The 24,175-nt window shown below is 41.5% G+C and overlaps 1 protein-coding gene across 1 annotated transcript in view; it reads left to right on the top strand.

Annotated features, from left to right (window-relative positions):
• VWA3B (von Willebrand factor A domain containing 3B) overlaps window positions 1–23,912 on the top strand; it is a 363,812-nt gene extending 339,900 nt beyond the window's left edge. The window contains exons 32-35 of the mRNA XM_075336597.1: window positions 1,838–1,930; window positions 18,349–18,514; window positions 21,182–21,416; window positions 23,287–23,912. Coding sequence (XP_075192712.1) covers window positions 1,838–1,930; window positions 18,349–18,514; window positions 21,182–21,416; window positions 23,287–23,488 — 696 coding nt within the window. The 3' untranslated portion in view covers window positions 23,489–23,912. The remainder of the gene's footprint in view (window positions 1–1,837; window positions 1,931–18,348; window positions 18,515–21,181; window positions 21,417–23,286) is intronic.
• The last annotated feature ends 263 nt before the right edge of the window (window positions 23,913–24,175 follow it).

Raw genomic sequence — 24,175 nt, 5'->3', positions numbered from 1 at the left:
AGTTGTGGGTTAAACAACCTGAATAGGTGAGCAACTCCTTTACCCATTACCTAGATCAATTTCTCTACCTGATAAGAACCTATTGTGCTTAGTAACTACGAAACATATACAGCTGCACACTAAAATGCTAACAATGAAAAAGTGAACTCTGGCATTGCTTTACTGCTATAGGAATATTTGAAAAAAGAGATGTTTAGCTTATCTATTGGCCAATGCATGTGAGCCCGATAACCAATGGCATGGTAATCTCTGTATATCAAGAACCTAACTTAAAATGCCACTATCTGGGTAAAAAACCTCCATGTCTGGGCAAAATGCCTCTATCTGGGTTAAAACCTCCATGTCTGGGCAGCTAGACTCCTGCTGTAAAGGAGAGTGAACACAGCCTGTTTATAGGGCAGAGTGCTCAATCAGAAAGAGATGCAACCAGGCTGTGTTCACTCCCCTTTATAACAGGAGTGCTTTAAAGGGGAGTGCAGCTGTATATGTTTTGTAGTTATAATGTGTTTTCAGCTAGCACCTGTTCACACCTATTGGATGTGCGGGTCAGACTTTTTGTATAACCTATTATGCTTAGTGTCCCATTCTTTCTTTTATTAAGAGGACTAGCAGAGCTGCAGCAGATAAAATAGTGATCTTATCAAAACTACAGTGAGAAGCCCAGAGCTTGTATCCCTACTTTATACTGCTCTAATGGAGCAGCAGAAGCCTGATTACAGATTCTCGTTAAAGTTGATTGCTACTTATTATACATACAATTATATATTCAGTGTAATATATTTTGAAACCAGCAACAAGTGACTAAAGGCCGCTTTACACGCTGTGATCTCGCTAGCGAGATCGCTAGCGTGCGTACCTGCCACCGTCGGTGTGTGCGTCACAGGCAAATCGCTGCCTGTGGCGCACAAGATCGCTAGTCCCCATCACACTTCTTACCTGCCTAGCGACGTCGCTGTGACTGGCGGACCGCCACCTTTCTAAGGGGGCGGTTTGTTCGGCGTCACAGCAACGTCACTAAGCGGCCGCCCAATCGAAGCGGAGGGGTGGAGATGAGTGGGATGAACATCCTGCCCACCTCCTTCCTTCCTAATTGCGGGCGGCCTCAGGTACGGGTGAGGTTCCCCATTCCTGTGGTGTCGCACATAGCGATGTGTGCTGCCGCAGGAACGACGAACAACCTGCGTCCTGCAACAGGTACGATATTTGGGAACTGGACAGTGTGTCAACAAGCAACGATAAGGTGAGTATTTTTGCTTGTTTGCGGTCGCTCGTACATTTCACATACAACGACGTCGCTAACGAGGCCGGATGTGCGGTCAAGAATTCCGTAACCCCAACGGCATCGCATTAGCGATGTTGCTGCGTGTAAAGCGGCCTTTAGAACATGGCCTGTAGGTCATTGCCCTTTTGATGAAATTTGTCCCACCGCGCTGTAACCAATACTGTAGAATTATAGAAAGCCTGGTATACTTTGCTGCCTAACTACAGCGAAACTGCATGAGGATGAGATAAGCCAATTTTGGCTCAGGGATATTGAAAATATGTATTTGCTGTAGGATTAAAACCCATATATCCGTATTTTAAATTGAATCGTGTAAGAAGCTGCGGCTGTACGATGCACCTGTAGAGACACAATAACGCAGTGCTCAGCAGTGCACAAATTGCAGGTCACACGTTGGAGCAGAAGATGTATTTTATCCAGCCAGAACAATTTGCTTCTTTTCTTAGCAGCATATTACATCTTCCCTCAATCCTTTATTGACTTCACGTGAAAACAATTTAGAGAGAGAACATTTTATGTCACCTAATCATGTGTCTTACTGCTGTCTGTCTGAAGGAAAATGACCCCGTGATTGGACCTCATCCACTTCATCCTAGGAGTTATTGTCCAGGAGTAGTATTACAGTCTACCCCTGATCTCAAAGTGACGGTAAGGATAGCAGTGATACGTATGAATGTCGCAGATGCTAAAAGTGTCTTTGTGCTGTAATGGATGCCATTCTGCTCATCAGATTGATTGCATAGATGATGTTAATTTTGATCCTGTATTTTTAGATTTGCTGTGCATAGAAATATATATTTAATTTAAATATATGAAGTCCTGTCAAGAATCCTTCACCTTTTCTTAGTTTTTAGTTAAAAATGCAACTGGGGGCTATTCCATATACCATAGCCCATAGCTGCCACTAAATGCTAGATTAATCATGTCAGGCGTCTCCCCGAGATACCTTCCATGATTAATCTGTAAGTTTCAGTAAATAAACACACACACCCGAACAAATCCTTTATTAGAACTAAAAAACACAAAAACATTCCCTGGTTCACCAATTTAATCAGCCCCAAAAAGCCCTCCATGTCCGGCGTAATCCAGGATGGTCCAGCGTTGCTTCCAGCTCTGCTGCATGAAGGTGACCGGAGCAGCAGCAGACACCGCCGCTCCTGTCAGCTCCACGCGGCAACTGAAGACAGCCGCGCGATCAGCTGAGCTGTCACTGTGGTTACCCGTGGCCACCGCTGGATACAGCTGATCGCGCTACTCACCTCAGTTGACACGTTGCCCATTCTGACATCTTATCCAGATCATTTTGTAATATTGTACTATCATGGTCAGTTTTTAGTATCCTACATAGTTTGGTGTTGTCAGCAAAGACTAACCCTTTACTATCAATCCCATCCAGAAGGTCATTAATAAAAAGATAAAAAAGAATTGGTCCTAGCACAGATCCATGCGGTACCCCACTGCTGACTATAGCCCATTTAGAGAATATACCATTTATGACTACTTTTTGTTTCCTATCTTTTAGCCAGTTCCTTACCCATTTGCATATAATTTCCCCTAGTCCTTGCTTCTTTAGCTTCAATATAAGGCTATTATGTGGTAGAGTATCAAATGCCTTTGTAAAGTCCAAATAAATCACATCAGCTGCATTACCAATATCCAGATTTGCATTTACCTCCTCATAGAACCCCAACATCTTAGTTAGGCACGACTTATCTTTTATGAATCTATGCTGTCTGTCAGTTATTATATTATTTTCTACAATATATTTTTGCATGTCATCCCTTAAAATATCTTCAAAAACTTAATCTACACAATTAAGCTTGTCCCTTAATTTGTTGAAATCAGCGTTCCTAAAATTCCAGGTTTTAGCATTTCCCTTTCCAAATGTTCTACTGAATATTACTTTGAAGCTTACCATATGATGATCGCTGATGCCCAAGTGCTCCCAGACCTGTACATCTGAAATTGTATCTGGTCTATTTGACAAGACCAGATCTAGCAAATTATCTCCCCTTGTTGGTTCATCTACCATCTGAGAGAGACAATTGTCTTGAATTTGTAGATAAGAACTTAGGCCGGCTTTGCACATTACGACATCGCATGCCGATGCTGCGATGTCGAGTGCGATAGTCCCTGCCCCCGTCGTACGTGCGATATCTTGTGATAGCTGCCGTAGCGAACATTATCGCTATGGCAGCTTCACATGCACTCACCTGTCCTGCGACGTCGCTCTGGCCGGCGAACCGCCTCCTTCCTAAGGGGGCGGGCCGTGCAGCGTCACAGCGACGTCACACGGCAGGCGGCCAATAGCAACGGAGGAGTGGAGATGAGCAGGATGTAAACATCCCGCCCACCTCCTTCCTTCTCATAGCAGCCGGGACGCAAGTAAGGTGATGTTCCTCGCTCCTGCGGCTTCACACACAGCGATGTGTGCTGCTGCAGGAACGAGGAACAACATCGTACCTGTCGCTGCACCGGCATTATGGAAATGTCGGAGACTACACCGATGATATGATAACAACGCTTTTGCGCTCGTTCATCGTATCAAAAAGGTTTTACACACTACGACATCGCAAGTGACGCCGGATGTGCGTCACTTTCGATTTGACCCCACCGACATCGCACCTGCGATGTCGTAGTGTGCAAAGCCGGCCTTACAGCTTTTAGCACAACCAGAAGATTCTGTGTCCCACTGAATATCTGGATAGTTGAAATCCCCCATAATAAGGATCTGATTATTATTATTATTATTATTATTATTATTATCTACCTTTTCAATTTGTTCCAGCATTTCACCCCCTCTCTGTTCAGGTATGTTAGGAGGCTTGTAGCAAACTCCAATTAGCAGCTTTCTGTTATTCCTCTCCCCATGTATATTTACCTTTACTGATTCTACATTGTTGCAGTTCCCCCCAATGTCGTCATTGGGCACACACCCCTCTACCTTTTTTGTCTTTCCTGTCTTCTGAATGTAGTATAACCCCCTACGTTTGTCACTCAGTCATGGCTCTCATCCAGCCAGGTTTCCGTAATGCCCACCACATCATAATCCATGGTTGACATAAGAGTCTCCAATTCATTAATTTTGTTGGCAAGACTTCTTGCCTCCCTACGTTCCTTGCATTTCCCAGCACCCCCTAAACCTTCATTGACACCTAGTGTCTCACTGTCTCTATCTGCTCTATCTATCCCCTTATTTGCTCCACTACCCTCCCTCTCCCATATCCTAGTTTAAAAGCTCCTCTCTCCATCTGACCATTTTCTCCCCCCGCACAGCTGCACCCTCTCCATTGAGGTGTAGCCCGTCCCTACCGTAGAGCCTGTAGCCGACTGAGAAGGCAGCCCAGTTCTCCATGAACCCTTCCTTCCTTCACCAATTTTTAAGCCACAGATTTATATGCCCGCTGAACCTCCTCACAACACATGACGCACTAGGTACGTCATGGATCGTGTCAGGTTAATCCTTGCCTGCTGCCACCGGCAGCTGGCAGCGATCACTGCACATGTCAGCTGATTTGAACAGCTGACATGTGCGGCTATCAGGCATGAGTGGATTCGCTACCCACTTCTGTCTTTTAACCCCTTACAGCGGCCTTCTAAAATGTCACAGTGCAATGTAACAGCAGGCCACGGTAAGTATTCACTTACCCGGCGCCATCGGAAGTCACGTGATGTGATCACGTGGATATGATGGTTGCCATGGTAGCACAGGGTCATGTGATGACTCCTGTAGCTATCATCAGTCAGTTCCTCTCACAGTTGGCAGAGGGCCGTGTGTGAGAGGAGAGCTGCTTTTCTGCAAATCAGAGCAATGCTGCTCTGATCTACAGGAAAGAATGAGCGATCAGACTGCTGATCGTTCTAGTCCCTAAGAGGGGTACTAAAATAAAAAAATACTTAAAAAAAATTAAAACAAATAAAAAAAACTAAAAGTTCAAATCACCCCACCATTCGCCCTATTGAAAATAAAGGGTTAAAAAAAAATAAAAAATATACACATAGTTGGTATCGCTGCATTCAGAAATGCCCGATCTATCAAAATATAAAATCAATTAATCTGATCGGTAAATGGCGTAGCAGCAAAAAAAATCAAAACGACAAAATTCCGTTTTTTGGTCACCACAAATTTTGCGCAAAATGTGATAACAGGCAATTAAAACAGCGCTTCTGCGCAAAAATGGTACTCTTAAAAACGTCAATTGAAGACGCAAAAAAGAAACTGTCACTGAGCCATAGACCCCGAAAACTGAGAACGCTACGGATCACGGAAAATGGCACAAAAAGTGCGCAATTTTTTTAGACAAACTTTTTTTTAACTTCTTAGATAAAAGTAAACCTATACATGTTTGGTGTCTACACACTCGCACCGACCTGAGGCATCACACCAACACATCAGTTTTATCATATAGTGAACACTGTGAATAAACTATCCCAAAAACAATCATGCAATCGCCCTTTTTTTGCAATAGTAGTATTGTGGCCATCCCTGTAGTATTGTGGCCATCCCTGTAGTATTGTGGCCATCCCTGTAGTATTGTGCCCTGTAATATTCAGCCCGTCCTTGTAATATTGTGCTCTGTAGTATTGTGGCCATCCCTGTAGTATTGTGGCCATGCCTGTAGTATTGTGGCCATCCCTGTGGTATTGTGGCCTCCCTGTAGTATTGTGCCCTGTAATATTCTGCCCACCCTTGTAGTATTGTGCTCTGTAGTATTGTGGCCATCTCTGTAGTATTGTGCCCATCCTTTAGTAATACGCAAAAAAAAAATTCTCCTCACCTTTCCTCCGTTCCCTGCGTGCCCATTATCAGTGTTTGCAGAGTTTTGGATGCAGCCTGCTTCAGCTGCGTCCAAAACCCTGCTATGTACAGTACAAGCAGAGTGGGTGGGATTTTTAAAAATCCCATGCCCACTGTGCGTATACGGCCTGCAGTGAAAACGGACCTGCGGTGCTGCTTGCAGAGGCCGCAGCATGTAAATTTATGCTGCGGAGTCGGAAGCATCCTCCCTAGGAAGAACACAGCGAGGAGACCGCAGCGGTCCGAACCCTGATCGCGGGCACAGGCAGCTGCGGTCTCCTAAGGAGGTGACTTGTAGCCCCGCCAATCAGGACTCGCTGCGTCCAGGACGCAGCGGGTCCTGATTTTGAGCACGCACCTTACCTGCTTATTTCGGCCCGTGACGTTCGCGGCTCTATACTGGGGTCGGCGCCGGTAGGAACTTTACTGCATTTGAATCCATTTTCGGTGCCACACAGAGGAGCTGTGTCTGGACCAATGGCTGCTGCCTGCCAATCAAATGCAAGGAAGTGACGTCGCTGTATGACGTCACCTCCTTGCATCTGATTGGCAGACAGCAGCAGCAACTGGAATAGAGCTGACAGCTCCTCTGCACGGTACCGCAAGTGGATTCAAATGCAGTAAAGTCCTGCTGGCGCCGACCCTCAGCATAGAGCCGCGATTGTCACGGGGTCTGCGGGCCGCAACAAGCAGCCTTAGGGGCCGCATGCGGCCCGCGGGCCGCGTGTTTAAGACCTCTGCATTTGAGGATGGCATTTATACAGTATATAGAAACTTTACCTTTACACTGTATGATGGTATAAATTATGGAGGGATTACCTACAACATGTAAAGCACTGGGTATCATCCAATTTAAGGCTAGGCTCGAAGGGATAGAGAAAAATATTAAAACTACAGACTTTATATATGTCACATTAGTGTATTAATTAATCCAAATATAAAGTGATCGAGCTAATGATAACTGATCACGAAATACAATATACAGTGCCTACAAGTAGTATTCAACCCCCTGCAGATTTAGCAGGTTTACACATTCGGAATTAACTTGGCATTGTGACATTTGGATTGTAGATCAGCCTGGAAGTGTGAAATGCACTGCAGCAAAAAAGAATGTTATTTCTTTTTTTATTTTTTTTTTTTAAATTGTGAAAAGTTTATTCAGAGGGTCATTTATTATTCAACCCTCAAACCACAAGAATTCTGTTTGGTTCCCCTAAAGTATTAAGAAGTATTTCAGGCACAAAGAACAATGAGCTTCACATGTTTGGATTAATTATCTCTTTTTCCAGCCTTTTCTGACTAATTCCAGTCACACTAAGCAACTTACCAGCGATCCCAACAACGATAGGGATCGCTGGTAAGTTGCTAGGAGGTTGCTGGTGAGATGTCACACTGCGACGCTCCAGCGATCCCACCAGCAACCTGACCTGGCAGGGATCGCTGGAGCGTCGCTACACGAGTTGCTGGTGAGCTCACCAGCAACCAGTGACCAGCCCCCAGCGCCGCGTGGAAGATGCTGCGCTTGGTAACTAAGGTAAATATCGGGTAACCAACCCGATATTTACCTTGGTTACCAGCGCACGGAGCTACACGTGCAGAGAGCAGGGAGCAGCGCACACCGCTTAGCGCTGGCTCCCTGCTCTCCTAGTTACAGCACACATCGGGTTAATTACCCGATGTGTGCTGCATTTACATGTGCACAGAGCAGGGAGCCGCGCACACTGCTTAGCGCTGGCTCCCTGCTCTCCTAGCTACAGCACACATCGGGTTAATTAACCCGATGTGTCCTGCAGCTACATGTGCACAGAGCAGAGCCGGTACTGACAGTGAGAGCGGCGGAGGCTGGTAACAAAGGTAAATATCGGGTAACCAAGGACAGGGCTTCTTGGTTACCCGATGTTTACTGTGGTTACCAGCCTCCGCAAAAGCCGGCTCCTGCTGCCTGCACATTTAGTTGTTGCTGTCTCGCTGTCACACACAGCGATCTGTGCTTCACAGCGGGACAGCAACAACTAAAAAATGGCCCAGGACATTCAGCAACAACCAACGACCTCACAGCAGGGGCCAGATTGTTGCTGGATGTCACACACAGCAACATCGCTAGCAACGTCACAAAAGTTGTTCGTTAGCAGCGATGTTGCTAGCGATGTTGCTTAGTGTGACGGGGCCTTAAGACCCTCCCCAAACTTGTGAACAGCACTCATACTTGGTCAACATGGGAAAGACAAAGGAGCATTCCAAGGCCATCAGAGACAAGATCGTGGAGGGTCACAAGGCTGGCAAAAGGTACAAAACCCTTTCCAAGGAGTTGGGCCTACCTGTCTCCACTGTTGGGAGCATCATCCGGAAGTGGAAGGCTTATGGAACTACTGTTAGCCTTCCACGGCCTGGACAGCCTTTGAAAGTTTCCACCTGTGCCGAGGCCAGGCTTGTCCGAAGAGTCAAGGCTAACCCAAGGACAACAAGGAAGGAGCTCCGGGAAGATCTCATGGCAGTGGGGACATTGGTTTCAGTCAATACCATAAGTAACGTACTCCACCGCAATGGTCTCCGTTCCAGACGAGCCTGTAAGGTACCTTTACTTTCAAAGCGTCATGTCAAGGCTCATCTACAGTTTGCTCATGATTACTTGGAGGACTCTGAGACAGACTGGTTCAAGGTTCTCTGGTCTGATGAGACCAAGATCGAGATCTTTGGTGCCAACCACACACGTGACGTTTGGAGACTGGATGGCACTGCATACGACCCCAAGAATACCATCCCTACATTCAAGCATGGTGGTGGCAGCATCATGCTGTGGGGCTGTTTCTCAGCCAAGGGGCCTGGCCATCTGGTCCGCATCCATGGGAAGATGGATAGCACGGCCTACCTGGAGATTTTGGCCAAGAACCTCCGCTCCTCCATCAAGGATCTTAAGATGGGTCGTCATTTCATCTTGCAACAAGACAACGACCCAAAGCACACAGCCAAGAAAACCAAGGCCTGGTTCAAGAGGGAAAAAATCAAGGTGTTGCAGTGGCCTAGTCAGTCTCCTGACGTTAACCCAATTGGAAACTTGTGGAAGGAGCTCAAGATTAAAGTCCACATGAGACACCCAAAGAACCTAGATAACTTGGAGAAGATCTGCATGGAGGAGTGGGCCAAGATAACTCCAGAGACCTGTGCCGGCCTGATCAGGTCTTATAAAAGACGATTATTAGCTGTAATTGCAAACAAGGGTTATTCCACAAAATATTAAACCTAGGGGTTGAATAATAATTGACCCACACTTTTATGTTGAAAATTTATTAAAATTTAACTGAGCAACATAACTTGTTGGTTTGTAAGATTTATGCATCTGTTCATAAATCCTGCTCTTGTTTGAAGTTTGCAGGCTCTAACTTATTTTCATCTTATCAAACCTGCTAAATCTGCAGGGGGTTGAATACTACTTGTAGGCACTGTATATATATATATATATATATATATATATATATATATATATATATATATATAGTAGAAACAGAATAAATTGTTCAGCTCACCAATATTGCAGTCCCGCAGTGGAGATCCAGCGCACGGATGGTTAGGAATACCAAGCAATAGCAATAAAGATGTATGAATCCAGCGCAGACTTATATTGAATAAAAAAGTTTTTTCTCTCTTTATTGGAATAATAGAATGAATAAAAAATCCAGGGACATGCAAATGTAAATTCTAGCCCCAGTTCAGAGCAACGCGTTTCAACAAGTTGTCTTAATCATGGTCTGAACCATGACTGAACAGATCCTTCTTAAAGAAGGCAGTCCACCCACTACTAATTGCTCACCTGAAAGGTCCGCAATTAGTATGTAGCATACAAATGTATTTAAAAACATATATAGAGAGGTATAAAACTCATGATAGTATATTGTTACATAGACATAGTTGATAAAGTATAAAAATCATTATGGAATCAAGCTAGATAATTTGTCACTAATACATACATCATCATAGACACAGTTTTTCATTTCTACACACACAATAGTGAATTGAAACAGTTCTAAAGAAATCAGTATACCATTACAAACTTCTATATAAATATATTTATTATTATTCATTTTAATAGTATGGAAGGTTTTATTTACTTACTTTCTTACTAGTAATAATCAAATCCCATTATTATTCCCATTTTATTATTATAGCAGAAATGTAACTAGTAATGAGTTTTTTATAACATTGATTTTATTAAAAAAAAAAACAAAAAAAACAACTTATAGTTTCATAGTTTTTAAGGTTGAAGGGAGACTCTAAGTCCATCTAGTTCAACCCGTAGCCTAACATGTTGATCCAGAGGAAGGCAAAAAAACCCCAATGTGTCAAATAAGCTCCAATGGGGAAAAAAATTCCTTCCTGACTCCACATACGGCAATCAGACTAGTTCCCTGGATCAACACCCTGTCATAAAATCCAATATACATAACTGGTAATATTATATTTTTCAATTAATGCGATCAGGCTCTGCTTAAATTTTACTTGTGAATCCCTCAATACAACATCATACGGCAGAGAGCTCCATAGTCTCACTGCTCGTACAGTAAAGAGTCCTCATCTGTGATTATGATTAAACATTCTTTCCTCAAGACGTAGCGGATGCCCCCGTGTTCCAGTCGCAGGCCTAGGTGTAAAGAGATCTTTGGAAAGGTCTCTGTACTGTCCCCTCATATATTTATACATTGTGATTAGATCCCCCTAAGCCTTTGTTTTTCCTAACTAACTAACCCCAAGTTTAATAACCTGTCTTGGTATTGCAGCCCACCCATTCCTCTAATAATCTTGGTCGCTCTTCTATCTACCTGTAAGATTATGCTATTTATAACCTTCTATACTTTTGCTAACAAGAAATGCATCCATTCCTCTCTTAAATTCATTCAGTGAGTTGGCCATCACCACTTCCTCAGGAAGAGAGTTCCAGAGCCTCACTGCTCTTACCGTGAAGAACCCTCTTCTATGCTGATGTAGGAATTTTCTTTCCTCCAATTGAAAAGAATGCCCCCTTGTTCTTGTCATAGTTGTTGTTATAAAGTTAAATCCTGTTAATTTTTAGGCAAATAAGATCCTATAGAGGGACTTGTAATGTTAATTTACTGTAACAGTTATTAATATCAAGGATATCAAATAGTATAGGGAAAAAAAAAATAAAAATTATTACTGTTGTTATAAAGTTAAATCCTGTTAATTTTTTAGACAAAAAAGATCCTATAGAGGGACTTGTAATGTTAATTTATTGTAACAGTTATTAATATCAAGGATATCAAATAATTTAGGGTTAAATCATATTCTATTAGAAGCATTTAGTAATGCAGAATCAGATCTTGTCTGATCTTGTCTGCTATTAAGTCCATGGGGATATCTGCTTTCCAGGGTGAAGATCCAGAAGGTTTCTCGGTTGAGAAGTTTCCTCCTGTGGTCTCCACCCCGCAGTGGTTTACCAACCTTTTCAATCCCCATGACTTGAATACCGTTCAGACTGCCTTTGTGAACATCGCTGAAATGTTTAGAGACAGCAGATGCCGATAATGCAGAGGGATTTCCAGCATCCAACAGATGCCTCCGTATCCTGACTTTTAATGGGCCTGATGTACAGCCTATATACTGAACATCGCATAACGTACAGGTTATAAGATAGATTACATATTCTGTGTTACAATTAATGTAACTTTTAATTTGATATTCTTTATTATGACTAGACCTGAAATTTTTATCTATTTTCATATATTGACACTTCTTAAGGTGGCTTTACACACTGCAACATCGCAAACGACATCGCTGTAACGTCACCGGTTTTGTGACGTAATAGCGACCTCCCCAGCGACATTGCAGTGTGTGAAACACATCAGCGACCTGGCCCCTGCTGTGAAGTTGTGATCGCTACAAATCGTTCAGGACCATTCTTAGGTCCTTTGTTTCCCGCTGTGCAGCATGCATCGCTAGAAAGTCTCAGTGTGTAAAGGGGACTTTACAGCGACTTCCCTTTCAAAAAGCTGCTTTACAACGTCCCCAACAACCAGCTAGGTCGCTCTGCAGGTCCGGATCGCTGTTGCGTCGTTGGCCAGGTCTGCCTGTTTGACAGCTCACCAGAGACTTTGTAGCGATCCCGGCCAGGTTGGGATCGCTAGTGGGATAGCTAGAAAGTTTCAGTGTGTAAACCCAGCTTTACAGCGGTTTGCACCACACTTGTAAGAACCATTCACATTTAACCAAGTTGTTCTATCTTTATTAACCCCCTCCCCAACATACAGGCTGGGTGATAGTAAATTGGCCAATGTGGGTGCCCTTTTAGCGATGCAGCTTATACCTTTATTGATAACTGGTTTAAGTTTGGAATCTTCATTCAATATGGGCAAATATTTCCTTATTATTTCAGCTATTTTATTGAATTGAGAGCTATAATTAGTTGTAAAAACGATACCATCCTTTTTATGGTTATCACTTTTTTTATTATAGATTTTTTTATTATTTTTATTATCATTTTTATATTTATTCATGTTATTATTCATTTTGTCCACATTGAATAAAAGTTTTTCTCTATCCATTTCTTTCACAATAGTTTTAGCTCTATTCAAAGACCAGTCAGGATAGCCTCTATGTGACAAACGTTCACACACCATTTTTTCTTGATTAATATAATCCTCCATTTCTGTACAATTACGTTTTATACGAATAAGTTCACCTGTGGGAATATTCTTTATGGTATGTGGAGTATGACATGAAGAGGCTTTAAGAATAGAGTTAGTGGCAGTACTTTTTCTAAAGGGCAGAATATTAACCCTATAATTTTTAATAGTTACTGATATATCCAAACAATTTATGACTGTAGGGTGAGAATAATGGGTAAATCTGAGGTTGAAATCATTTTTACTAATATAATCAATAAAATTAGCTATCTCAAGATCTGAACCCATCCAGATGACCAGCAGGTCATCCAGATACCTTCCATACCATAACAGATTCTTGCAATAGGGATTACTCTCATTATATAGCATGTCCTCCTCCCATCTAGCCATCACCAAGTTTGCCAATGAAGGTGAAAAGCGAGCACCCATGCTCACTCCTTGTCTTTGTAAGAAATATCTACCATTAAAATAAAAATAGTTATATTTCAGCAAAAATTAAACAGCTGAAATAAGAAAATTTTTTAAGTTTTCATCATACAGACTCTATCTATTCAGATGGTCTGATAGACATCGCAAGGCAACATGGTGAGGGATAGATGGGTAGAGTGCGACAACATCACAACTCAGCCATCGATATTCATTGTTCCAGGTAAATTGATCCAATGCTTTTACTACCTCCTTAGTATCTTTCAAAAAAACAGGTATTTCATATACCAGCGGCTGCAGGTGACAATCTACCCACCCTCCCAGGTTCTCCCCCAGAGAGCCTATTCCAGAGACAATGGGTCTCATTGGGGGGGGGGGAAATGTTTTTGTGAACCTTAGGGAGGGAATGATAGATTGGCACCACAGGTGTCGGCACATACAAAAAATTTTTTGTTTTTTCATCCAAAACCCCCATGAACAATCCCTCCTCTAGTAACTTCAATAATAAAGAATTAAAATCACTAGTAGGGTTATGATGTAACTCCAAATAAATATCTATGTTACTCAGATCCTGAAAATTAAGTTTTTCATACAAACCTGAGTCGAGGAGAACGATTGTCCCCCCCTTGTCAGCCCTCCTTATAATTAGGTTTTTATTATTCCTTAATTCCTGGAGTGCGGCACGTTCTCCCCTGCTCAGGTTATCATTAGTTTTCATGGAATTATTTTTTAAATCCACTAGTTCACCAACTATTAATTCTTGAAATAAATTCAACATTTTAGGGCGTGATTGTACAGGGTAAAAGGATGGATTGTTCATGGGAAATTTTATTTTAGATTTAACCTCATCAATACCAATACTGGTCTCACTTCCCAGCTGTCTCAGATATTGTAATGCTTTCTGTTCAGAGAACAAAGGGTAAGGTACAACATGATCATAAATATCAATAACTTCTTCAGAATCCACATCAATTACTCTCTCATTATAAAAATGACATTTAAGTGTAATATTACGGGAGAGCTTATTAACGTCTAGAATAGTCTGGAAAATATCAAAATCAATCATGGGGCAAAAGCCCAAACCCTTTGATAATAAAGAAGTCTGTTCCTCTGATAAAATGAAGCTGGAAAGGTTCCAGAGGGGTAAATTAAAGTCCTCTGGTTCTATACTCTTATTCTACAGCGGCGTTTTCTAATGTTTCCTACCTGCGCGTCTTCCGCGTTTTTTGAAGGAGGTCCATTTTTATTTTTGTTCCTATTGTTGTAATATGTCTTTGATCTTGTGGAGAAATTAATATTATCCTGGAGTGGGATAGAAACATCAGAACCTGCTTCTGAAGTAGCAAAAGATGAATCATTCATTGAGGAGGCAGAGCTGTTAAAACTGACTCTGTTAGAATTATTGTGATATCCTCTTTTGAAGATTGGGTGTAGTCTTTTTCCTCAGCTGTATACCTCATCTCTTGCATAGTCATTGGTATCACGAGAAAAATTCCTTTTCTTTAAATCCATGATGTTGGTTTCCAATTTTGAGAGTTTATTTTGGATTTTGTCATAAGAATTTTTATATTCCTCATGGGTTGTAAAACTCTTTAAGGACGCACGTATTTTAAGGCCTGGTTCAAGAGGGAAAAAATCAAGGTGTTGCAGTGGCCTAGTCAGTCTCCTGACCTTAACCCAATTGAAAACTTGTGGAAGGAGCTCAAGATTAAAGTCCACATGAGACACCCAAAGAACCTAGATAACTTGGAGAAGATCTGCATGGAGGAGTGGGCCAAGATAACTCCAGAGACCTGTGCCGGCCTGATCAGGTCTTATAAAAGACGATTATTAGCTGTAATTGCAAACAAGGGTTATTCCACAAAATATTAAACCTAGGGGTTGAATAATAATTGACCCACACTTTTATGTTGAAAATGTATTAAAATTTAACTGAGCAACATAACTTGTTGGTTTGTAAGATTTATGCATCTGTTAATAAATCCTGCTCTTGTTTGAAGTTTGCAGGCTCTAACTTATTTGCATCTTATCAAACCTGCTAAATCTGCAGGGGGTTGAATACTACTTGTAGGCACTGTATATATATATATATATATATATATATATATATATATATATATATATATGTATATATATATATAGGTGCATTTCAATAAATTAGAATATCATCAAAAAGTTAATTTATTTCAGTAATTCAATACAAAAAGGGAAATGCATATATTAGTTATTAGAAATAGAGTGATCTATTTCAAGTGTTTATTTCTGTTAACGTTGATTGTTATGGCTTACAGCCAATGAAAACCCAGAAGTCATTATCTCAGAAAATTAGAATATTAAATAAGACCAACTGAAAAAATGATTTTAAACTCTGAAATGTTGTCCTACTGAAAAGTCTGTATAGAAAATGCACTCAATACTTGGTCGGGGATCCTTTTGAATCAATTACTGCATCAATGCACCGTGGCATGGAGGCGATCAGCCTGTGGCACTGCTGAGGTGTTATAGAAGCCCAGGTTGCTTTGATAGCAGCCTTCAGCTCGTCTGCACTGTTGGGTCTGGTGTCTCTCATCTTCCTCTTGACAATACCCCATAGATTCTCTATGGGTTTTAGATCAGGTGAGTTTTCTGGCCAATCAAGCACAGTAATACTGTATTGGTACTTTTGGCAGTGTAGACAGGTGCCAAGTCCTGCTGGAACATGAAATTTCCATCTCTAAAAAGCTTGTCAGCAGAGGAAAGAATGAAGTGCTCTAAAATTTCCTGGTAGATGGCTGCGCAGACTTTGATCTTAATAAATCACAGTGGTCCTACACCAGCAAATGACATGGCTCCCCAAACCATCACTGATTGTGGAAACCTCACACTAGACCTCAAGCAGCTTGGATTGTGGCCTCTCCACTCTTCCTCTAGACTCTGGGACCTTGACTTCTAAATGAAATGCATAATTTACTTTCATTTGAAAACAACACCTTGGACCACTGACCTACAGTCCAGTTTTTTTTCTCCTTGGCCCAGGTAAAACACTTCTTGCATTGTCTATTGGTCATGAGTAGCTTGCCCTGGATACGTCTGTGTGTGGTGGCTCTTGAAGCAAGACTCCAGCAGCAGTCCACTCTTTGTGAATGTCATCCAAATTTTTGAATGACCTTTTCTTAACAATCCTATTAAAGCTCTGGTTATCCCGGTTGCTTGTGCACCTCTTCTGCCACACTTTTTCCTTCCACTCAACTTTCCATTAACATACTTGGATACAGCACTCTGTAAACAGCCAACCTTTTGTGGCTTACCCTCTTTGTGGATTGTGTCAATGACTGCCTTTTGGAAATCTGTCAAGTCTGCAGTCTTCCCCATGATTGTGTAGCCAACTGAACCAGACTAAGGGACCATTTTAAACGCTTAGGAAGCCTTTGCAGGTGTTTTCTTGTAATTATTCTAATTTTCTGAGAAAATGTCTTTTGTTTTTTTTATTGGCTGTAAGCCATAACCATCAACATTGACAGAAATAAACACTTGAAATAGATCACTCTGCTTGTAATAACTCTATATAATATATATGTTTCCCATTTTGTATTGAATTACTGAAAGAAATTAACTTGTTAATGATATTCTAATTTATTGAGATGCACTTGTATATTTTTCTTTTTTAAAGAAGCCAAAGGCATGGAATTGTCACTTCAGCTTACTATTCTTCTTCTATATATTACTATTCTTCTATATATTTAGGAACTTCTTAACCCCTTAACGACCGCGGGCAGTAATATTACGTCCTAGCGGTCATAGTGATCCTGCCCACGGTCTGCTGCCGGCAGCTTTACGCGATCGGCGCACATCTCAGCTGATTTTCACAGCTGAGATGTGTGCCTGCCAGGCACGAGCAGAATCGTTATCTGCTCGTGCCGTTTAACCCCTTAAGTGGCGCTGTCAATATGTGACAGCGCCATTATAACGGCATCGGCGGGCGGTAAACATACCGGAAGTCACGTGACGTGATCACGTGACTTTTGGTGGTTGTCATGGTAGCACAGGTTCATGTGATGACTCCGGTAGCTCACATGAATTACTTTCGGTTTCACTGGGCACGGAGCTGAGGGAGAAAATTAGCATATCTGCTGTTTACAGCTGTATAGCTGTGATCAGCAGATATGGCAGAGCGATCAGATTGTTGATCCATAAAGCCCCCTAGGGGGACTAGTAAAATAAAAAAAAAATAAAAAAAAAAGTTTTAAAATATTAAAAAAAAAAACCCTAAAAGTTCAAATCACCGCTCTTTCGCCTCATTGAAAATTAAAGGGTTAAAAAAAAATAAAAAATATACACACATTTGGTATCGCCACGTTCAGAAACGCCCGACCTATCAAAATATAAAATCAATTCATCTGATCAGTAAACGGCATAGCTGCAAAAAAATTTCAAATGCCAAAATTACGGTTTTTGGTCGCCACAAATTTTGCGCAAAATGCAATAACAGGCGATCAAAACCTAGCTTCTGCGCAAAAATTGTACCGTTAAAAAGTCAGCTCAAGACACAAATATAAGCCGTCACTGAGCCATAGATCCTGAAAAATGAGAACGCTACGGGTCACGGAATATGGCGTAAAACGTGCGCCACTTTTTTTGGACAAACTTCCGATTTTTATTTAGCCCCTTATATAAAAGTAAACCTATACATGTTTGGTGTCTAAGAACTCGCACTGGCCTGAGGCATCACACCCACAAATCAGTTTTACCATATAGTGAACACAGGGAATAAAATATCACAAAAACAATAGTGTTATCGCACTTTTTTTGCAATTTTTCCGCATTTGGAATTTTTTTGCCGTTTTCCAGTACACTATATAGTAAAACTTATGGTTTCATTTAAAAGTACAGCTCGTTCCACAAAAAATTAGCAATCACATTACCATCTTGACTGAAAAATAAAAAAGTTACGTCTCTCGGAAGAAGAATGGCGAAAAAAAAAACGGAAAGCAAAAAATCGGCCGGTCGTGAAGGAGTTAATTATTACTTGGAATATTATTGTATTAATGCTATAAAAAAGTAATCTGGATCAGACGTCAGAAATTACGTAATTTCTGCCATCATGTGTTTTATAGGAAATACCTCCTCTTGTAGCTATATCTGCGTTTATAAATCAGTCATTTAGTGAGGCTATTTGTAATTTACAATATATTGAATGTGGGAAATAAATGCCAGTATTACTATCTTAGGTACGATACTATGACAGTGTTGAAGGTTGTGCTCCAAGGGAACATATTTACTCAATATGCCCAGAAACGTACAAGAAAGCGACTTCATACATCTTGGAATGTGAAAAAAGATGGGTCGGGCAGCCTGTTGTTGCTAGGAATGATGAAACTGGAACTTTTCATTTAGGTATTGTATGGATAAATACATACGGTAAATATTATATCTACATGCATAGATACATAGATATACACTGAGCAAAAACTGAAAAATATCTGCTGCAAATCTGCAAAATCCACAACAGTCCATGACAAAATCCATGTTATATGCAGATGTATTGCATATTTGCAGAACATTTCATCTTATGCATTGAAAAGATGGCTAAAGCTAAAACATCACAAATTGTAATTCTCTGGATGTAAAATTCTCATTGCAGATCAATTTCTGCAGATTCCACACTAAAGGGGGTGATACACGCAGCGATATCGCTAGCGATATCGCTGGTGAAAGCACCCGCCCCCGTCGTTTGTGCGTCACGGGCAAATCGCTGCCCGTGGCGCAAAAATCGTTTGGAGCCATCACACGGACATACCTGCCTAGCGACGTCGCTGTTGCCGGCGAACCGCTTCCTTTCTAAGGGGGCGGTTCGTATGGCGTCACAGTGACGTCACTAAGCAGCCACCCAATGGAAGCGGAGGAGCGGAGATGAGCGGCCGTAACATCCCACCCACCTCCTTCCTTCCTCAATGCGGGCGGCCGCAGGTAAGCTGCAGTTCGTTGTTCCCAAGGTGTCACACGTAGCGATGTGTGCTGCCTCGGTAACGACGAACAACCTGCGTGCTCAACAATCAACGATTTTTGAAAATGACATGTCAACTATGGATGATAAGGTGAGTATTTTCCACTGTTAATGATCGTTCCTTGCTGTCACACGCAACGATGCCGGATGTGCGTCACGGAATCCATGACCCCGGCGATATATCGTTAGATCCGTCGTTGCGTGTAACGTCGCCTTAATTGTTTACGCAAAGTGTGGATGACATAGTAAAATAGTTTGTAAGGCTGAAGGAAGACCTTATGTCCATCTAGTTCAGCCTATTTTTAGTGCCGCTGTTCTGCAGTGTTGAACCTGTGGAAGGCAAAAACCCACAGAGTAGAAGCCAATTTTCTTCATAGGGAAAACATTTTTTCCCAACTCCTAAGCTGGGTCAACTATCTACCTGTAATATTATGTTATTCATAACCTTCTATACTGTTGCTATCAAGAAAAGCATCCATTCCTCTCTTAGACTAAAGGCCTCTTTACACGCAGCGACATCGCTAACGAGATATCGCTGGGGTTACGGAATTCGTGACGCACATCCGGCCTCGTTAGCGATGTCGTTGTGTGCCACTTACCAGCGACCGCTAATGATCTGAAAAGTGCCCAAAATCATTGGTTGTTGACACGTCGTTCGTTTCCCAAAAAATCGTTGCTCGTTTGGTACGCAGGTTGTTCATTGTTCCTGAGGCAGCACACATCGCTACGTGTTATACCCCGGGAACGACAAACAACAGCGTACCTGCGTCCTCCGGCAACGAGGTGGGAGTGACGTTCATGCGGCTGCTCTCCACCCCTCCACTTCTATTGGTGGCCTGCTGTGTGACGTCGCTGTGACGCCGCACGAACCACCCCCTTAAAATAGAAGTTGTTCGCCGGCCACAGCAACGTCGTTAGGAAGGTAAGTTCGTGTGACGAGTACCAGCGATATTGTTCGCCATGGGCAGCAATTTGCCCATGACGCACAAACGCATCGCTAGCGATGTCGCAGCGTGTAAAGCGGCCTTTAGGCTTCATCCAGACATCAATTTGACACATATGTGTTTTATATTTGTGCACCCCATTATAGGCTATGAGCAGTTTTTTTGCTGATCAAGTGTCTGCAAAGAAAAGAGAAATGTCTGATTTTGATTTGAAACACAAGTTAAAATCACACATTTAAGTCTATTTGTCCAGGAAAAACTCGGACCGGCCACAGATTACATCACATCATAGCGCTGTCCAGTTTTCACTGACTGCTAGGAGAAGGTTGAGAAATTTTTCATCAGGTTTTTTGCATAGTAGAAAAGCTAAAGAATCACTGATGATAAAAAAACTGACACACTGACCAAACACTGATGAAAATCTGATCCAGCATCCTGATAAAATTTGGCCTTATTTTTTACGCATGAGGAAAAAAAGTAGATATTTTGAGTGAGGCATCTGTCAATAGGCATGCAGATAATGGTGGAAAAAACCCCTTTAATAAAATAGTGAAATCATGCATCAATTTTTCACTCTTTGAGTGCACTCACACGAGCTGAATGACTCGCACGAGTATTGGATCACATCACCTGGCCCGACCGCACACTCTCCGGACAGGAGCATCTCTAGTACATAGACATACATGCAGCCGACCTGCTCCTGTCAGGAGAGTGCGGCCATGCCAGGTGATGCGATCCGATACTCGAGTCATACGGCTCGTGTGAGCGCATTCTTTAGCAGACACTCTTCTGTAAAGGTATCTTTTAAGTGTGTGCTTTGTACAAGGTCAATAGTAATCTCAATATAATTAAAGGGAAAGGTATTGCCTCCATCATGAAGACCTAGGCAGATAACACAACATCCAGACAACTCTTCCCCTCCTACTTTTCCTTCCACATACAGGGTAGATGAAACTGATATGGATTTTTGGGTGGAATCTGCACTGAAAATTTGGGCAAAATGCACAACATCTTTGCCACGCACTAGAATTTTCAATCATGGCCAATCTTTTCTAAACAGAAATTTGTGTTGGTATTCTTTGTAAAGGTCGTCATCTCCTGACTTTTTTGTAGCTGAAGTCAAGCAGCAGACTGACAATCACAAGAAGTATGTCATTTCCTGGGCAGATGGTACAACAGCGATACAAGACATGGAATGGATTTTTGGAAAGTTCAGCGAGCCACATGTACTCAATGTTGGCGATCATGTTTTGACTTTGGCATATCCATCTTCGTTGACATTCTTACCTGGTATAATAACTGCCATTAGTGGGACAATGTTGCAGATACTATTTTTTAATGGAAAAAGGTTAGTCCATGTTAATGTAACATTTTTTAATTTTAAGGTTTGATTTGGGTCCTAATTTTAATAAATTCCATTTGATTTCTTACAAAACAAATTCATTTACAACTGATTTATTTTATCTAACTAAATATCTGGTGTCTATACATGTTACATTGTAAGTTACAGTTACATACCTGTCCATATGCCCTATAACCCCTACCTACACCATGACATACATTTTTACATGGGGTGCAAGTATATAGAGCAGTTTCAGGAGCTGGTAACTACAATAAATGAGTGACCCCAAACAGTAAAGTCCGATGTTCATACCGAACACAGACTTTACAATAAAAGTCAATGTTCAAGTTCAGAGTTCTGGTGCTTTACATATGCTGACCACTCAATCGGGCATCCAGGTGCTCTGTGCTCAGCCCAGTGCGAGCCGCTTCAAGTCTCTTAATAGTTCTCACTGGGGGTAACAACAGCGTTATCAGATGTAGTGTGTAGAAAAAAAAGATAAAATCTTCTCTCCGTTTCCCAGAAGTGTTCTGTTTATGTCTGGCTTAATGGGGGCAAAGAGCCAAACTGTCAGTGACTTCCAATGAGGTTCAACTCATGTCCAGGTCCTGAACTGAACTTTATCTAAAGCCCGGCTGAACCGGCCGAACCCGAACTTCAACAGGTCCGCTCTTTCCTAGTAACTACTGCCACTAACTGCAATGACTGGAGCTAGCTCTGGTTGCTTCTGTTCAGTCATTTTGTTGTCACTGTCAGTCAATAAAATGGTTTTTCAGAGGATGTGGATTTAGTTGCCCATTCCCCACGAACCTTTAAACATTACTGGGGTTTTGAAATGTTACCATAGCATCTAGGTTCCCTCTGAAGACCCCCATCACCACCATGTTGGTACACCTATGAAGACCAGCCACAGGCTTGCTTTCATTGGAGATCAGTTTTCCTGGTGTAAAATGCAATACTAAGTATAAGTATAAAATATAATTAAAAAATATAAGTGAAATAGAACTTTTTTTTATTTGAAATATTAAATAAAAAAACAAGTTTGAATTGACCCCCTTTTCATCATCCAAAATAATATAAAACATATTTGATGTTCCCGCATCCAAAACAGTCTGATCTATGGAAATATAAAACTAATTTACCCATATGATAAACAACATAAAAGAGAAACAATCAAAATGCCAGAATATTGCAATTAACACATCTCCCCCAAAAAGCAATACAATTCATAAAAATGTCTTAAGTACCTTTAATATTTTATCGATAAAAATTACATCTCACTACGCAAAAAAAAACAAGGTTTAACACAGATTACCCAAGCAAAAATAAATCCAGAATTTTTTAACCACTAAAATGTAATTAAAAACACTATACAAATTTGCTATATACGGAATCAGAATGAACAAAACAATCATGTTGGCAGCTTCATTTTACTGCACAAAGAATTCCGTTAAAGTGAAAGCCAAAATTTATGAACTTTAATTTTTCTTTTACTTTATTACCCCATTTGGAGTTTTTTTCTTGTTTCAACAACATGATACGGCCTAGTCTTGAAAGAGTTAATGAATATAACTTCAAAGACGAATGGAGACATGGCTGTGCCGCGCTGGTGGCAAGGAGTTAAATATGAGAGTCCAAGATTCTTGTTGTAGACAATATCGTGGCTTATTCTCGACGCATTTCAAAGTCTGTCCAACGCCTTCATCAAGAGCACCACAGAATGTAGGAGTATAACTTCACAGAGAGTCATCTTTTCAAAGGAGTTATCTTAATTAAGAAACCTTCTTTAATAAGTAACTGATGTACATTAGATCTATCATGATTTTCATAGCGTAAATTATTAGGTGTAACACTTTTGATGGTTTTTGTCTTTAAGGTGTCAGAATACGGAGGCTCATCATTGTTTTGGCCTCTCCAAGAAGACATATGACGAAGCTGTACAATTCTACTATGGAAACAACCAGACAGTAGATTCTGCTGAAGATCTTATCATATCAGAAAATGAAGATTCACTTTCCTGTGTCTCCTCCTTTACAATATCAACAATTGATATAGAGAGAAAATTGTTAAAGGTCTGAGATTCATGTAACAGTCAAATACATTAAAGCTTGGGATTATTTACTACGACAATAAAATGAAACTGATAACTGCTTAGTTCATCTCTTTACCTCCATAAGTATTGATATATTGAATGTTGATAAATTATAATTTGACGAGCTGCATCTTTTGTGAGAGACCAAATGTTTTTTACCATCATTAGGATATAAAAAACATATGGCTGTATTAAAGAGAACCTGTCACAATGATAAGATATTTCACTGATCCTGTAATTTAGCATAATAGAGTAAAGAGGGCTTTACACGCTACGACATCGCTAATGCAAACTCGTTGGTGTCACGGATTTGGTGACGCACATCCGGCCGCATTAGCGATGCCGTTGCGTGTGACACCGATGAGCAATTTTGCATCGTTGCAAAAACGTGCAAAATCGCTCATCGGTGACATGGGGATCCATTCTCAAAAATCGTTACAGCAGCAGTAACGAGGTTGTTCCTCGTTCCTGCGGCAGCACACATCGCTCCGTGTGACACCGCAGGAACGAGGAAGCTCTCCTTACCTGCCTCCCGGCCACTATGCGGAAGGAAGGAGGTGGGCGGGATGTTACGTCCCGCTCAGCTCCGCCCCTCTGCTGCTATTGGGCGGCCACTCGGTGACGTCGCTGTGACGCCGCACGGACCGCCCCCTTAGAAAGGAGGCGGTTCGCC

Source organism: Anomaloglossus baeobatrachus, chromosome 2 (assembly GCF_048569485.1).
Source record: "Anomaloglossus baeobatrachus isolate aAnoBae1 chromosome 2, aAnoBae1.hap1, whole genome shotgun sequence".
NCBI lineage: Eukaryota > Metazoa > Chordata > Amphibia > Anura > Aromobatidae > Anomaloglossus > Anomaloglossus baeobatrachus.
Note: the sequence above shows the minus strand (reverse complement) of the source record. Positions and strands in the feature narration are given on the sequence as shown.